This window comes from Neomonachus schauinslandi, chromosome 8 (assembly GCF_002201575.2).
Source record: "Neomonachus schauinslandi chromosome 8, ASM220157v2, whole genome shotgun sequence".
NCBI classification, from domain to species: domain Eukaryota; kingdom Metazoa; phylum Chordata; class Mammalia; order Carnivora; family Phocidae; genus Neomonachus; species Neomonachus schauinslandi.
The window spans coordinates 120,907,952-120,926,700 of record NC_058410.1 but is presented as its reverse complement, the minus strand read 5'-3'; the positions used below and the strand labels follow the sequence as shown (position 1 = coordinate 120,926,700).

The 18,749-nt window shown below is 40.0% G+C and overlaps 1 protein-coding gene across 1 annotated transcript in view; it reads left to right on the top strand.

Annotated features, from left to right (window-relative positions):
- The window catches only part of GMDS (GDP-mannose 4,6-dehydratase), a 665,383-nt gene that overhangs the window by 559,096 nt on the left and 87,538 nt on the right, over positions 1 to 18,749 (top strand). The window contains exon 9 of the mRNA XM_044917292.1: positions 10,920 to 11,016. Coding sequence (XP_044773227.1) covers positions 10,920 to 11,016 — 97 coding nt within the window. The remainder of the gene's footprint in view (positions 1 to 10,919; positions 11,017 to 18,749) is intronic.

Here is an 18,749-nt window from a genome sequence, read left to right as displayed (position 1 = left end):
TTTAACCTCATTATTACAGGACTGTCATATCAGACACACCAATCGGCATCTGGAGTGTTCTCATTTTAGCTGTTTTAAGATCTGTTATCACTCTCCAATTCTGTTATTGTTTTTAAAATTATCTTGTAATTTTCACTGAAAAAGCTTGGAAAATGTGTTGCCAACTGTATTTTAGACTTGGTACCAATATTTACTCTTATGTTTTTGATATCATTTTGAGTGAGTTTTGCTTTGAATTTATTAGAAAATAGCACATCCATTTCAGTGTGGGTGAGTAGAAGACGCTTGGGAACAGATCGGTACCAAGTGCAATCCTGATAAAATTTAAGGTAATGCGTTGGGCAATTAAGTTCCCATTTGGTCACTTGTATTGACAAGGCACCCTTATGACAACAAATGTGTTCTTCCAAGAACATTACAGGGTGTTTGTTTATTTGAAGGAGGGTGCGTTGTTGGGGTTGTTTTTAGTGTGATGTTTTGCTTTTCACTTTCCCATCAACTTATTACTAAGTAATGTGAAAAGGAAGCACTTTTCTCCTACAATTAAAGTGATAGTAGTGTAAGCCAAACACACAAATCCTTGTCTTGACTAATTTTCTGTCATTAATCTTGTTAAATTTTGAGAAGAGGGTTGTAAGAATAGCCTACAACCTTGTGAGCCACCACCATCTGTGCTGGGGGAAAAAAAGATGTTTTGGCCAATGGAAATATTTATCATAGTTTGTGGCACTCTGTCTACATTTTGAGTAAAAACAGAAAGGGGCAAAAATTACTATACATTTAAAAAGAAACCCATTTCCAAAATCCTCCTGGCTGAGATAACAAGTCATTTTGTGCTCATGCATATTCTTCCCCTAATTGGGACTTGTCCCCTGGTGGGTGGGATTTCTGGCCCCTGGGCCTTGAGAATGAGGGTGAGGAGGCCTGTAAAAAGTGGAAGGCCTGTGGATGGAGGGTAGGGTGTGAATCTTTTACCCTTGTGACTGGTTTGTCTACTATAAGCGCTCCTCAAAATCACTGCTTCCTCTGTAAGTTACTTAAGTGGCCAGCATAGTTCCTAAGACATAGTAGATACTCAATAAATGTGCTCATTTCTTCTACTTTATTTTTCTCTCAAAGTGAAACTCACCTCAGAGAATCAGAAGACATTTCCTTGCCTTTGAGTAGTGTAGGCTCTAATTGCCTGACAATAAGAACATGTTATTTACAAATATACACAAATAGATGTTGGTATTGTGCAAATTTAGAGTATCAGTACTGAAGTAATATCACCATGATCACAACTGGAGCAATGTCTGCAGAAAGGTGGATTTAAGCGGGCTCTTGGCCCAAGTGGGAGATATGGATGGTAGTTAAGAAGAGGGAAAGCATTCCAAGTGGGTGGAATGGCATGAGAAAAGGCACAATTAGTAAATTGTGTGTGGGCGATGGGCAAGTTGATAAACTGGGTTGGACCAGCCTGACCACATTGGGGCATATTGAGAGATACTCACACCTACTACTCCCTCTGCTTCACTGCGCTTCCCACTCATTCTCTAGGTCTTAGCTTAGACATCCTCCCTAGCCCAGCATCCTACACTCAACCAACTCTTGCTAGGTGCCCTCCCGGTCCTCTAATGGCACTCTCTACCTTCTACCATCATTCATACACTATATTATGGTGGCGATGAGACTTTAAGCCCCTTCATGACAAAGACCATCTAGCTTACTCTCACCTGTGTCTTTCGCACCTGGCTTAGCTTAGTAAGTGCTCTTCGTAGGCACTTAATAGGTGTTCAGTGAAGATTGTTAGGAGGTGGGAGGAGAGGAGATGGATAGATAAGGTTGGGCGAATAGAGGAGGTACAGATGACGGAGGCCCTAAGCTATGGCTGAGATTCATACAGAACTCAAGCCGCCGTCCTTAAATTGCACCTTCCCACCACAGCCCCTTAGTAAGACCTCCATTAATTTTGCTTACTCCTGTAAAACAGAACAAACTCCACCTACATTCTTTGCGGGTAGACAGGATGCCCCAGCTGAGCTAAAATAAATAAAAATAAAGCAGGTGGTTTAGAGCCTGGTTAGCAATCCATGCAAAGATAGCATAGAAACACCAAGGCTCACTGAAAAACTAGCTGCTTATTTGAACTTCCCTTCACTGCCATTTTTACAGCTGAGAAGAACAATCTCTGGGTTTTTTCCTATTTGATCTCTTGAGCTACCTTCATTAGACATGATGACCACACAAAGCTTTTTTTCATTGAGTTAATCATACCAACGTGATTTCTTAAAGATAAAGCATAAGGAAAGACACTTTAAAAGTACAATTTAAGTCTTTCAGTAATCCTGATAAAAAGAAGAAAGCAAGAAAAACATTGACCAATCAACAACTCTTACTGGTAATAATGTCTGGGAGGGGCATCCCCAGGAAAATGACAGTGACCTTTTAAGAGGGCACCACACCCGTTCTGCTTATTCCAACTGTGTGAGATAGAGGTGTCGTCTGATGGCCTTCCTGAAATTGTTCAGCTCCCTAAACTCCTTTCTCTCCACATGTAAACTGCAGATTATACTGTCTGCCTGACTCTCAGTGTGGGGATTCATCTGTTGGCATTCACAAGAGGCCCATGATATGGAAAGCACAAAATAAAGGTAGTCATTACTCTAACAAGTAACAGGAACAGCTGTGAAATGGATTTAAATTTTACACTTTTTGGTGTAGTTGATTATTCATTAATGGCATGTAATAGCTGGAACCTCCTTGTTTAATAACAATTACCATTATTAATATAAATAAAATGGAATAAGACTGAGCATGAATGGAGTCTACATTTCAATAGCAATATCATCTTTCTGTGCACAACTTAAGTTCTCATACATGGTACAACCTTTACATTAGTGTTGTCTTTTAGAAATTAGAGTAGATTTTGTGATTAAAACAATGTTCCCCTGAACACAAAAATTATACTCTGTCTTCCTCTCCTGTTCCAGTAACTAGTCGCCCCTTACTCCTTTCCGGGAACAGTCCCTCCCCCTGGCCTGGGGCTTCAGCCGTCTTGCCTCCTCAAGAAACTATCAGTTATCTCTCCCTTCAGCTGTTCTTCATGGCTCCTTCCCATCAACATCTTGACATTCTCAAATACTTACATCTTTAAAAAATGCACCCCTGCAAACACACATTCCCTTCAGACACTGCTCTTCCTTTCTTTTCCCTGCTCCATCAAAAGGTACCAAAGAGTTGCCTCTTCTTACCACCTCTTTCCTTCCCTGCCTTCCCTCTACTGCACCTCAGTCCACCTTCTGCCCCATCACACCATCAGAGCAGCTCTTTCTACCATCCCCAGGGAGCTGCATGGTACTAAATCCAACGGACCTGTTTCAGTTCTCCAATTCTTGACATCTAGTAAGAATAGTGCATGGAAAGCAAATATTTTTGACCAAGTATATCTGAAAATACCTTTTTTCTGTCTTCAGAATTAAGAAGGTAGCTGATCTATATTTGTCGGTTGGAAATACTTTTCCCTCAGAATTTTGAAGGCTTGCCCTCTTACCTTTTAATTTGCAGTGTTACTGTGGGAGGCTGAGGGCCGTTCTGACTCCCTGTCCCTGTGTGTTCTCTCTCGAAGTCTGTCAGTCTTTCTCTTTGTCCTGATCTTCTGAAATTTCATGTGACGTGGGTCCCATCCATTATTTGGGACACTCTGTCGGGCCCTTTCAATCTGGAAATGCATGTTCTTCTGCTCTGATCAATTTTCTTGGTTTAACTTAATTATCTGCTCTGCTCTGCTTCATTTTTTTTCTGCACTTTTCTGGAAATCCTATTATACTGACCTCTTGAGGCCATCTTCTGATTTTCTTATCTTCCTTCTAGTTTTTCATATTCCCTCTTTTTGCTCTACTTTCTGGGAGATTTCCTCAATTTATCTCTAAAATCTTCTCTTGAATTTTTAACTTTTCAATTTCTTTCAACTTCTCAAATCTCTTTTCTTTTTTTCAGATCGTCCTCTGTTATATAGTATCCTATTTTTGTTTCCTTGGTATCTTTTCTTATCTCTGAAGATATTAATGGTGGAATATATGAGTTTTTGTCTGTTTTATTTTTTAATTACCTTTCCTGTTTGTTCTATTTCCCCCAAGTTGCTGTTTTTCAATTCATTTGTTATGATTTCTCTTTCAAAAATGTGGTTTTCCTCACACATCTATCTGGTAGTCCTTCATTTTCTGCTCATGTTTAAAAGTGGGGGCCTATACTTTCACCACTGTTGTTCAACATAGTACTGGAAGTCCTAGCCTCAGCAGTCAGACAACAAAAAGAAATAAAAGGCATCCAAATCAGCAAAGAAGAAGTCAAACTTGTGCTCTTTGCAGACGACATGACACTCTGTGGAGAAAACCCAAAAGACTCTACCAAAAAATTGCTAGAACTGATACAGAAATTCAGCAAAGTCGCAGGATATAAAATCAATGCCAAAAATCAGTTGCATTTCTATATATTAACAGTGAAGCAGAAGAAAGAGAAATCAAGGAATTGATCCAGCCATAAGATACCTAGGAATAAACCTAACCAAAGAGGTGTAAGATCTGTACTCTGAAAACTATACAACACTTACGAAAGAAATTCAGGATGACACAAAAAAATGGAAAAACATTCCATGCTCATGGATTGGAAGAACAAATATGGTTAAAATGTCTATGGTACCCAAAATAATCTACACATTCAATGCAATCCCTATCAAAATTTCATTAGCATTTTTCACAGAGCTGGAGCAAACAACTCTAAAATTTGTATGGAACCGAAAAAGACCCCAAATAGCCAAAATAATGTTGAAAAAGAAAACCAAAGCCAGAGACATCACAATTCTGGACGTCAAGCTGTATTACAAAGCTGTAATCATCAAGGGAGTATGGTACTGGCACAAAAACAGACACATAGATCAATGGAACAGAATAGAGAATCCAGAAATGGACCCTCAACTCTATAGTCAACTACTCTTCGACAAAGCAGGAAAGAATGTCCAATGGAAAAAAGACAGTCTCTTCAACAAATGGTGTTGGGAAAATTGGACAGCCACATGCAGAAGAATGAAACTGGACCATTTTCTTACACCATGCACAAAAATAAACTCAAAATGGATGAAAGACCTAATGTGAGACAGGAATCCATCAGAATCCTAGAGGAGAACACAGGCAGCAACCTCTGTGACCTCTGCTGTAGCAACATCTTGCTAGACACAATTCCAGAGCCAAGAGAAACAAAAGCAAAAATGAACTATTGGGACTTCATCAAGATAAAAACTTTTGGGGGCTCCTGGGCGGCTCAGTCGTTAAGTGTCTACCTTCAGCTCAGGTCATGATCCCAGGGTTCTGGGATGAAGCCCCGCATCAGGCTCCCTGCTGACGGGAGGCCTGCTTCTCCTTCTCCCTCTCCCCCTGCTTGTGTTCCCTCTCTCGCTGTCTCTCTCTGTCAAATAAATAAAAATAAAATCTTTTATTTTTATTAAATCTTTATTTAAAAAAAGATAAAAAGCTTTTGCATGGCAAAGGAAACACTCAACAAAACTAAAAGGCAACCTACGGAATGGGAGAAGAAATTTGCGAATGTCTTATCAGATAAAGGGCTAGTATCTAAAATCTATAAAAACTTACCAAACTCAACACCCAAAGAAAAAATTATCCAGTCAAGAAATGGGCAGAAGTCATGAACAGACATTTCTCCAAAGAAGATACAGAAATGGCCCACAGACATGAAAAAATGCTCCACGTCACTCGGGTTCAGGGAAATACAAATCAAAACCACAATTAGATGCCACCTCATATGGGTCAGAATGGCTAAAGTTAACAACACAGGAAACAACAGATGTTGGCAAGGATGCAGAGAAAAGGGAACCCTTCTACACTGTTGATGGGAATGCAAACTAGTGTAGTCACTCTAGAAAACGGTATGGAGGTTCCTCAAAAAGTTAAAAATAGAGCTACCCTACAACCCAGCAATTACACTGATAGGTATTTATCCAAAGGATACAAACATAGTGATTCGAAGGGACACCTGCACCCCAATGTTTATAGCAACAATGTCCACAATTGCCAAAATATGGAAAGAGCCTAAATGTCATTGACAGATGAATGGATAAAGAAGAGGTGGTGTATGTATGTGTGTGTGTGTGTATACACACACACACACACACACACATATACACACAATGGAATATTACTCAGCCATCAAAAAGAATGAAATCTTACCATTTGCAACAATGTGGGTAGAACAGAAAGACAAACATCATATGATTTCACTCATTTGTGGAATTTAAGAAACAGATGATCATAGGAGAAGGGAAAGAAAAAGATAAGAAGATGAAAATAGAGAAGGAGGCAAACCATAAGAGACTCTTAACTAGAAAACAAACTGAGGGTTGCTAGAGGGGAGGTGGGAGGGGGTTGGGGTAATTGGGTGATGGGCATTAAGGAGGGCATTTAATGTAATGAGCACTGGTGTTATTTGCAACATGAGTTACAACATCACTAAATTCTACCCCTGAAACTAAATAAATAGATAGATAAATAAATAAATAAATTGTTAACTCTTCAAATTAAAGAAGAAAAATAATTTTTTTTTGAAGTGAGAGCCTAAGAGGCTAATTGGGAGTTTTTAAGAACATGGTTAGGGCTTGCTGACTGTGTCACGATAGGGAGACGTAACAGGACCATTTAGTTGGAGAATCTCTGATGCCCAGAGGAGAGTCTTCTGCCTGGAAGGAGATATGCCTGACTGCCAGAGCCCTGGGGAGTCTCCGCATTCAGCACACAGACTTCCCTGAATTTTTCCTTCTTTTCAGCATGGTGACCCCACCCTTTGCAAGCCCAGTGACCTTCAGTCCTGGGACCTTGTTCTCCAGGGAGGGCGAGGCAGTTGCCAAGTGATGTGGAATCTGGGAGGGGACTGGGCAACACACTGCTTCTCAGGGAGAGTCGTAAGTAATCCGCCCTCACTTCCTGACATCTGAGGGCTTCTGCAAGTGTAAATTGGGTTCATTCTCAGCTTCCCCACTGCTGGCTTAGGAGTCTGTTTTCTAGGGCTTCTGCTAAGTCCTTTAACACTCATCCATCTGGCTTTCTAGCTTCCAGAATTTGGTTTCTCTTGTCTCTTTCTTGTTCTTTTAGCCCTTGTGAGTTCATTCCCCTTTTGAAAGGGGTCTGGGGAAGGAGCAAAAGTGTACAAACCACCACCTTTATCCAGAACCTAATAATTCTTCTAGGACGAATTTATGTCATTTTCTAAATTGTAGCCTGTGGCAGCCTCCTATTTCAATATCTGTGTCCTAATAAAATAGTAGTTTTAAAAATAATTCCTGAGTGATTTGGTGATATTCAGGTTGCTATAAGGAGTGCATCGTCCCCTCCCTTACTTTAGCTCTGTCTCCTAAGCCTAATACAGCTGACTTTGCTTTTATTGTTCATTAAAGGAATTCCTAGTTGAGTAGATTTTAATAGCACCTCATCTTGCCTTATTGTGCTTGATTCTGTTATTCTTGAATGCTTTCTATTGCCATTTAATGCTTATTAGGAACCAACAATGTATTTTAAAAATTGAATTATACAGGGCCTCTGCTCAGAGAGCTGCTGATCTAAATTGGAGGATAACAATTCCTGTTAATTAGCTGAATCCTTGACTCCCTGTCAAGCCACCTTCCTTTCTTAACATCCCAGCTCTGCTTTGAGTCACAACATTGCTTGTTAGGACAAGTTAGCTGTTACCTTTTACTTGTTAATACAAGTGTTTTGTGTATTGTTGTAACTGAAAGTTTTTTGGCCCTTGGCCGAAACTTTTGCTTACTGCCCTCATGCAGACCTAGTGCAAATTGCAAAGTGTTTTTTGCCAACTCCATTCTGCTTTGAGCCATTTCCTGGTTACAGCTGATTATTCAATGCAACTAGATTAATTGTAGGGGCAATGCCGTGCCCCTAGAGATGGTTTGGACTGTAGACAGCATTTGCAAGATGGCCGCCCAGCAGGCAGTATTCAGACAGAGACCAAGAAGGCCTGTGTGCCCGCAGCTCATACCCACAGGTGCCCAAGTGGCATCAAACTCAAATCTAACTTGCAGATTCCTTCCATCAGTCTTTTCCCATTTCAACTACTCTTTACCAATCCCAGATGTTAGCATATGGCTGCAGAGCAGTCAAAGGGAATCAGTGGTAAACAGGAAAATTCAAGCTGGTCCAGCAATGCAACCGGTTGGTATGAATGGGAATTAAATGTTTTCTTTTAGTTGAGGGTGAGGATATACCATTAACTCATCCCCTAAAGCAGGGGTGAGCAACCCCTGGCCTACAGGCCAAAACCCCACCTGTTTTCTACTGTCCTGTAAGGATGTTTTTACAGTTTTAAAGGGTAGTTTAAAAAAAAAAAAAATGATGAGGAGGAAAAAAACAAGGGGGAGGAGAAAAGGGAGGAATATGTAACAGAGACTGTATGTGATCTGTAAAGCCTAAAATATCTACTTTCTGGTTCTTCACAGCAACAGTTTGTCAGCCTCTGCTCTAGAGACAGCTGGCTCTGCCTCATTCCTTTCCTGCCCCACGTGCTCCCTCCCCAGTCAGGCAAAGCTCTCCAGTTCTTTCCCAGGCCTTCAGCAACTTAAATATGTGTGTGTTCATGTGTGGTTTCAAGAAAACAATTAAAAATAGATTTGAATCTCCAGTTCTCAAGTTTGTGACATCTGAGCAGATTTATCAATAAGAAGGACAGTGTTACCAATATGTATGTGTGCACACGAGTCAGCATGACCCGTGATAGATTACATGCCTAGGTGCCTTGGGGGAAAACAGCAAAACTATGAGCAGTAATTTTGTTAACCCTTTTGGCTTAGTGGGAGATAACTGTCAGGAAGACATATGCTGAACTGGTTTCTCTTGGGTGAGTATAAAATAGGAACAAAAATACAAACATGCTTATGAGGTACAAATATCCTTTCACTTACTGAAAGCCTAACCAAAGAGAAGCCTCCACTTAAACTATTAACTTTGGAATTAGATAGGTAATTTAAAAAAAAAAATAATGATTTTACCAGTTATTTTCCCTTACTGTAGATATTTGCCAAGATTTGGTCTTTTCCTTAAGAGATGTACAAGGATGGGGCGCCTGGGTGGCTCAGTAGGTTGAGTGTTTGACTCTTGATTTTGGCTCAGGTCATGATCACAGGGTCGTGAGATCGAGCCCCCCCCCCCCCATGGGTCTCCATGCTCAGCGGGGAGTCTGCTGGAGATTCTCACTCTCCCTCTGTCCCTCCCCATACCCCTCCCCTGCTCTTACGTGCTTGGGCCCTCTTGCTCTCTCTCTCTTTCTCTAAAAATAAATAAATCTTTTTAAAAAAGAGATGTACAGGGTTTATTGCCATTTAGGTTTTCTAATTTTACAGTATTTTTAGTCTGCGTGCTCTAAAGCATCCACATACCATTTCCAGGTGATTTTTCCAAAAACGTAGCTCTGATCCTGCCAAATTAGTCTAATCAATAGTAAGAAATTAAACCAAATAAGTAAATTACCAAACACCCCTTTTTGAGGCAACTAATTAATATAAAAGTCATGGAAAAATGCCAGTTGTGCAGTTTTCCATTGTTCAGTGTACACTATTAATTCTTTGTGTGTTATGGGATGTTTTCATATTTGCCTTGAGTCCATTGACCAATTCAGTGTACTTCTAAACTGATTTTTTCCAACAATGAAATATTATCCCTCTGCTATAAAAGAGTAAACTGAGGATAGAACATTCAGATGATTTTGGGGGAATAAAGCTTGTAAGGGTAGTTTATATCTCTAATACCCAACCTATGTCCAAAGTATAACCATGATCAGCAGTTAATGTTCATCTTCAATAACACATGTGAATGACATAGCCAAGTAACTAATTTAATGCTCTGTTCTTTCCTTTGATCCCGACTATGACTCTGATCCAGGGAACACACAAAATTGTCCTGTTGTCATAGGATTCATCTCCAACTGATAAAGCAAACTAGTTCCGAAAATAAGCATTGAAGTCAAACATTACTTTGTAATTTCTTTTCTTTCTTTCCTGAAAAGTTTCATTTGTAAAAATAATTTTAATTGTGTATCATCTGTTGCTTGGATATTAGATTGTAGAAATCTAGAGGTTAACAGTACCTTCATTTCTTTAAAAATGAGAACATAAAATGGAATCCCAGCAAGCTGGTCTTGAAGCTTATGAGCATATGCTGCACAATTCACCATATAGACTTGAGGGGGGTACTCTTTCCAACAGTGGATGTTTAAGGAAGAAAAACCTAAGTCCAAAGAACACTGTAGCTGAATCAGAGATGCTAATACACACTCTCTTAGCAGGCATAAACCACTTGTATACTTTTTGGAGGTTTAATCATCTGAGATTTATTAATGAGGCCTACTGCTGACTGGGTAGAGCAAGGGAACTTATATATAATACAAAGATGAGATGAATGGTTAATTTAGGGCGTGAAACTTATTCCAAACTGGAATGCATTGAAGTTACAATAAATATCCCTAAAACATAACTACAAAATTAAAAAAAAATAAAGGGGACACAGAAGACATTAATTAATTCATAATAATTGATAGTTATCAAGAGTAGTCTAAAGGAGTACAGATCTTTGAACTCCCTGAAAGTTGTCTAATTCCTTATTCTGGCTATTCTGTTCATCATGAACAGAACCCGTCATGATTTTCTTAAAAAGAAAGAAAATAAAACCTGCCCTTTCGAAACAGATCTGGAAAGGCTTTGAAAGTCACTGTTGCCCGGATAACGTGGTTACACTTCAGCTTGTATTCCTGTAGTTAATGAGCTTATACACTCCCGCAGGGAGAAGGCTGAGCCGTCCCAAGGGACTACAATGTGACAAATGCCCCCAAGCAATTAGAGGCTGATTAAGTATTTATCTCCTTTACAGGTGGGAAGGAAAGAATGAAAATGAAGTGGGCAGATGTAAAGAGACCGGCAAAGTTCACGTGACTGTGGATCTCAAATACTACCGACCAACCGAAGTGGTAAGGACTCCCTGGCCACCCAGGGCCTGGCCACATTTGGCTGGCTGGCTGGCTGGGAGGATGTTCTCACTGAATATCCACAGCCAGCTTTCAAAGCTTTCCACTGGGTTCTCTGACATCCTTCAGTAAGCAGTTCCCAAACCAGAATACAGTGAATTGAATTTGAGATGTTATGCTCACCACATAATCCATTGCTTTGCTTTATAAAGGAAGACAAATATTGACTGATGAGTGGATGAATACAAAAGTTTTCTGTATTAAGAAATGACATATAGATCGTTAGACCATAACGTCCTTCTTTCCTAAGCCAAGGAAATAGTTGATTTGAGAAATGGAGACTTCTATCAAAGGCAGGTCTCCTCACATTATTAGCTTTGATAGCTGATCCCTGATACCTAGAGGACAGGATGTCTGATTTACAAGGCCCTCCATGACCTGCAGGACCTCGAGATCAGGAGGGCGGTTTGCCTTTCCTTACACACATGCACTCACACATGTACACACACTCATAGACACCCACACACACTCACACAAACCTAAGCCATAAAGGATCCCCCTGTACATTTTTTAAGATTTCGATCACATACTGTCCTGTCTATGAATCCTTTTCTGGTCAATATACTGCTACCACTAAAATTTCTCCTCCTTCATTTGTATCTACGTTATACACTATACATAATTATGCTATAACACCTATTATAATTTATTGTACTCATTTGTTTACATGACCTTCTCTTTATCAAACTGCAAATTCTTTGACGATAAGGACTTTTATTTTAATATCTTAGGCTATAAAAAGTAGGTGCTTCATAAACATTGACTGATGAGCGGATGAATACAAAAGTTTTCTGTATTAAGAAATGACCTATAGGTTGTTAAGATATAACATCCTCCTTTCCTAAATTTATAAAAATTTCTAGCTTGGTGTTAATCACTTTCATGTGGTCTACTTTCACACTGTGGTGACAAAACCCAACATGTTAAATATATCTAAAGATAAGAGAAAGCAGCATCTTCAGAGAGAAATGTTCAGATGTTACCTAATGAAATATACATTTGCTGTGAAAATAGAACCCATTTTATCTGTGCTTTGAACCAAATTCCTATCTGTTGTACAACATTGCAGAGACTAGGAAAACCCCAGTGAAGAGAGACTGAAAGTGAGTGTGTCATCAGTAACCACCCTTTAAAATGTCCTGTTTTAAACAAAAGAAAAAATTCATTTTGTGGACTCTTCCACACAGGGGGGAATAAAAAGGAAAGGAAATCAGCAGTGCTCAGAGACTAGGGCTGTAGAGTCCGAGCATTGTCCTGGCCCAGGGCGTGGCCAGGTCTTTGACACACAGTGAACAATGGCTCCCTGTGCTACCGGCAAGTGGGTGTGCGAGGGAGAGGATGTGCTCCGTCTCTGGGGGAGGAAGATACCAGCACAGCCAGGGATGCCTGTCTGTGGAGCCCCCTAGCCACCCTGCCTTCGCTCCCCTGCCCCAAAGAGGTGCCACAAGGGTGTCATTTTTCTGGAACATGGCACAGATTACATAAATGGACAAATTTGTTTCCGTCCGCACTGACAAACATTGTCATCTCAGAGTGGAAAATTTACTGAGCCAACAGAAACCTCAATCCTTGTAACAATTTAAACATGGTTCTTTCTCTCTCCAACACCAAAATAGTTTCAAAAGCTAGGAAGTCATTAAGAATGGCTTGTCTGTCTTTCTTACTTAGGCAAGGTGTGGGATTGATAAGGACACAGAACAAAAGAATTTGCTGAACAGGAAAAGGACCCTTAGACTAACAAGACGGTTCTTGGAGTCTGTATCGACCCCTCTTTCCTGCCCTAACACTGCATCCCTCCTCTCATTTCTTTTATTCATGCAAATGTCATCATCATACCTGTTCTGCAATTCTGTTTACACTGATGTTGTTTGAACAGAAGCACGGCATCTTATTGCATATGCTTGCTTTAGTTTTTCACTGCTGGAGCTCTCACCCCAGATTCCCTTTTGATTTGGAATTCCTGGCTTGATTTGGGATTTCTAACTGCATTTCATCTTTCTAAGCCTTTAGGCTGCATTATTTTTGTTCATCCTACTTCAACTTAGTATTCTGTCGGACAAGCTTTTCTTGTATGGTGAGACTAAACTTTTAACCTCATTGCTCAGAACAACAAGTTTTCCCAAAACTTGGACCAGCTTGACAGACTTATGTTGAATTGCCTTAGGGGTGATAGTACTCTCCCAGTTGAAAGGTGACCAGAACTGGAGACCGACTTGTAAATGAGCTTTCACTTAGGTGTGGGGCTCTAACAGCCAACACATCTAGAGTCATGGAGCATGAGTCCTGAAAAGCGCCCAGCTTCTCTTGAGGTTTGTCAGTACTCAGTGTAGGATGGACATGGAATTCTCCCATGTCTTAATTAGATCCTTCCCATTTCAGTGTCTTAAATCTATCTTGCAAGTGACAGAGGCTTTTTTCTTTCTTTCTTGAATTCTTTTAAAAGTCTGATCTCCTGATCAGCTTGAATCATGTACCCCCCAAGATTTTCAGCACATAAGGCACTTCAAAGCCAAAAGGCATAAACGTAATCTTAGAGTGTAATGGTTCCAGAATGATTGATAAGGGAAAAAAAATACCATCAAGTAATAAGAATATATCGGGTCTCAGAACATCAATATCCTAATGCAATTAAAGGAACATAGACCTTTATGTTGTTTTTTTTTTTTAAGTAAGATTCAGGCTAGTTTTTAAAAAGGCTCTTTACCCAGCATAGGGCAGCACTAACCCAAAAGAGGCCACCAATGATTCCATAGAGAACATATTTCCACACACACCAGTAATTTTTGTCCTCATTGATTTAGCCACCACAAAACCTTAAATCTTGCTTCTGTTACCAACATGGAAAGTCTTGAAAGTTTTTGTTCTGAGCTAAGGACTTTAGCATCCAGTTAGAGCTGAATGGAGTCACATTCTTTTGGTTCTTTGCCTATAAATCTCTGTGTCTCCTTTAAATGTTTAGGAGTTTTGCTTCTGTGAAGATCTTGATCCTGGAAATTAGACTTTAAATCTCCCATTGCCCCCTGAATTCCAGTATTTGGTGATGGCGACATTAACACTTGAGTTCCATGCCTCTTAAAACTCCCATCTTGTATGTAATTTCCTATATATGCAGCCGTTTATACACAGACGCATTGCCATCGCAGAGAAGAAGTAGTGGTGTAGTGCTTACGTGCAGGCCCCAGGGTCAGACTGCCTGAGTTCAAGAACAGTCAATGAGTAGCTGCGTGACCTTAGGCAAGTTACTCAACTTCTCAGTGCCTCTGTTTCCTTGTCTTTAAAAATGGGATTAACAGAAGGGCAAGAAGTTTATAGAAGTGTTGAAGAATTAACAGTCAATTATACAAAACGCTTATTAAAACAGTATCTGGCACACAGTGAAATACCCAGTATCGATGCTGTCATTGTTATTTATTCATTCATTCATTCACCAAATATTTACCACACACTTTGAGGCCCCGGGAATACAGTATGAACAAAACAGACACATCCCCCCTCCCCTCGTGGAGACTGTACAGACAGAGGTGTGCATCAGTTACTTAAATCTAGTACCTTTTGAAAGTAGAATGACACATCGTGAATTGTACAGATTAATCAGTAAAAAATAGATAAGAAGGTATAATAAAGGCTTCAGGCAAACATTAATAAGTACTTTGATATTTTTATTCTTTCTTTAACCTGATTTTCATTCTTTCTGATTCTCTTTCTGAAAATTCAGTAGTTATTCAGTGATATGAAAATATGCAAATAGGAGAAAATTTATATTGATTTATTACTTAATTTAAAATAACCATGAAGATGTCTTCGTTTTGTTTGAGAATTTTGCACTTGCAAAATGTGCAAAGGTTGGATTAATGAGAAATTCATCCTAATGTGACAAATTTTTAACCACACCAAAAGGTCAGTCCACTTAAGGGAAAAAAAAAAAAAAGCTAAGTTTTGTGTGTGTGTGTGTGTGTGTGTGAAACTAACAAAAATCATTTTTTTCTGCAGAGCATTTTAGGAAATGGCATAGGAGATATATTCACAGACCAGAATTCAAATCACATATCTTTCATGAGAAATATCTTGACTTAAACACTACTAGAAGATGTGAATTCAAGTTTTTCCTTGCTATATTATTTGTCTTAACATTCATTTTGCTTACCATTGTATTTCTAGTGTCCTCGATTGTGATTGTTTTTTGTTCTACTTACTTAGATACTTTATGTTCATTCCCATTCTTTATAGATATTAGAAAAATCATGAGTTAAAATCCAGATTTGAGAAAGCAATAACTTCAAAGAAGTCCAACAAGCTAGTTAAAACAACACCTTCCTTCAGTAAAAACATGTGGCCTGTTTCTAATCAAATTACCATATGCTTGTCGAGTTGTCCCCTCTGCAAACTTTTCCTAATATTTTTCTGTAAATGATGTTAAGTTAAATGGCCTGTAATTGCTTGCTCTATCTCATAGCCCTGTTTAGAATAATGCTACGTAACACTTTCCAGACCTCAGGAATCTGATCTCTCACCAGAGGATGTGGTGCCTCCCCCAGCCCCATCTCTGGGTACTGGGGGTCTTGAAACTGTCCCCTTCTCACCCTTCCCCTCCCAGAGCAGGAGATTAGACCCTCCCAACTCCAGCCCTTCATTTTGTCCACCGCTGTTAGCGCCAGCTGATCTTTCCCTGTCCTGATCCGCTGACCTCCAAAGCTCTAATCCTGCCCCTCCACTCCTCCTTTTCTTTGTTCCTTGTTTTGACTGGCGGGAGCCAGGGTAAGAAGATGCAGAGAGAGCAAATTAAGGGCGAGTCCCTTTCTGCGTCCCTGGACCTGTAAAAGGAAAGACTGTTCTGTAGGATCCCTTCCAATTTTCATGTCCTAGCATTCTCTGCTTCTGCAACTATTACAGTGGAGTGGGATGCTAGCAGTAATGTCCCATCATAACGCTTCCTCTGAACTTCTTACTACTTGTACTTTATAAATAGTTTATATCTCTAAATCACTGTTTATATATTTTAAGCCTCCCTCTTAGGCTCCTCATACTAATCTTTATATCCTTCCTTAATCACATTGACCTTTCCTGCCCTTTTCCTTCCTTGGACTTAACCAAAGGAGCTTTAAGTTTCAGTCTCTTCGGTTGATTCTCAAATATTCCACTGTATGTTTTCCATACTTCATAGGATCCCGTACAGAACCCCCAGGGGCATATAACATTCCTCTTAAAGCCTGTGTTCTTTCCTTAGTTGCTACCCCACTCAAGAGCATTTCATATCTAATGAAATAGTAATTGTGTACTTACTTATAATGCCCCCAACACCCTATTTTTCCTTGAAAGTTCTCATGCTTAGATCCTAATTAGAGCAATGTAATTAAAGATGCATAAAATCTATATGAATATACATGACCATATACTTTCTCTTATTTAAAAATATTTTTTGTATTTGTCCTGAAAACTCTCTCATATCCTTACATAGATGGTTTTATTCTCTGCACCAATAAGGAATTCCTATAAAATCTGTACTTTTTTTTTCTAAAAAAGCTGCCCAGCTAATGACTACCCCCATTTATAATTACATTGTTGATCTCTTGACATCTACAAAAGAAATTCCAAAATCTCAGAAATTCTCTTTAGCCTCTGCAGTTCCTTGTCTTAGGAAGAACAATTAGTACTTGAATTCTGCTGGTACAGCTCACTCAAAGTATAGAATTACTTATGCGAGGCCCATCCATCACTGATGCGATCACCTGTTCCCTCCTTATTTTCATCTAGCCAGTAAGATCTAGATTCTGGAATTTTAGAAATCCCCATTTGTTTTTTGTTTATTTTTTAAACAAATTGACACTGTTCTTCCTGTTCTTTCAAGCCGTATTTATCTTCTAAAATAACTATAATTCAAAAATCTTTATTCATGGAGATTTCATAGATACCACTATCTGTGATTTCATTCCTCCGCCCTATTCTGCTTTATCCTCCCAATAAGGTTAATTATTCCTTATCAAGTTTGATTTTTTTTTTCCCCAGTACTTTGTTCACTGGCGGACACCAAATACTCCAGGTCTACCAAAATTTAGTCTGTGTACATCTACTTTGGGCTCCTATCTATCTTTATGTTAGCCTAGAGGCATCCTGTTGCCTCACTCCCCATGCCCTTGGCTCGTGGCAGACTGGTTTCTTCACTCACTGTCACATCTGTTAGCAAAGTTGAGCGCTCATTTGACTGCTTTGGTCAGAAACCTCCAAGCTGATATCCACAGCTGATGGTCTAACTCAGTAGCTCTGCTCTACTTCCTAGACAATTACACTTAGTGTGGTTGGCCTGCTGGTAGATACCTAGTTCCATTCAGCTGCTGTTTGGTATAGGCACTGTCCTTAGTAGCAAAATCCAGTTTGTCCCTTCCATACTACGTGATAAATTTGCTAGTTCCCTGGGTAAGTCAGATGTGCACTGCTTCATGAAAAGAAGAGTGAAGAATCTCTAAAAGAAAGGTGTAAGAATCTCTAAACTTAGAAATAGATAGGATTCTAGGTACTAAACGATTCCCTAATTTTAGGATTTATCAGGAATTCTTTAAAAATAGTATGCTCATCATGTACATTTAAAATACAACTCTTATTTACCTTTAGCATCTCCAAAATGTATCAGTATATACAAAATAAAATATCCTTATAGGATTGAGGTCTTAGAGATTCAATTCAAGAAGAATGTTTATTGAATTCCTACCATGGAGGTGAGTCCTAGCAGCACTATGAGAAATATGAAGACGGATGAGATAAGGTGCCTGTCCAATGGTAGTGCTCAGACAGATGAGGGGGAGCAGCTAGGAAGCTACTGGGACAGAGGTGAGAAAAGCAGTGACAGATGCCAGGACATTGCAGAGACGGTGACCACAGGGCTAGGTATGGATTGAACGGTGACATGTGGACAACAGACAGGAACTGAGGGTGGCTCCCTGGCATAGAGGCTGAGCAGTGAAGGCAGGTGGGAGACCATGATGCTAGAACCCACATCAGAGACATAGCCAGGGGACTGAGTGTGCAGGGGGAGGTGTTGAGGAGTTCTGTTACATTCATGCTGCCCTGGGGACACCCCCATGGCCATATCAAGCAGAAGCTGGAGCCAGAGGCCTGGTGGAAAGCAAAGAGGTCAGGTTTAGGGCTAGCTGTGCAAAAGTCAGAGTTAAAGCCCTGAGATGAGCTCCCCGAAAGAGAGCACGGCAGGTGGCAGGCGAGAAGAGCATGAACAGGGAGCTAGTCACAAAGCCAGGCAAGTTTGAATTCCAGGAGGTAAGTCTCAGAAGCGTATTTTGAAACAGTGGGTTAAGAATTCACAGAATTCTAGGGGCGCCTGGGTGGCTCAGTTGGTTAAGCGACTGCCTTCGGCTCAGGTCATGATCCTGGAGTCCCTGGATCGAGTCCCGCATCAGGCTCCCTGCTCAGCAGGGAGTCTGCTTCTCCCTCTGACCCTCCCCCCTCTCATGTGCTCTCTCTCTCATTCTCTCTCTGTCAAATAAATAAATAAAATCTTTAAAAAAAAAAAAGAATTCACAGAATCACAAATCAAGCGTTTGTATCCAAGAGCCTCAGAGCCAGACTAAAGTGTCTCCCACCCTAGATAAGCATCCCCTGCCTTCGAGGCTCCCTACGGATTTAAAGGGCTAATACCAACGAGTTTACAGTAGCTGGCAGATGATTAC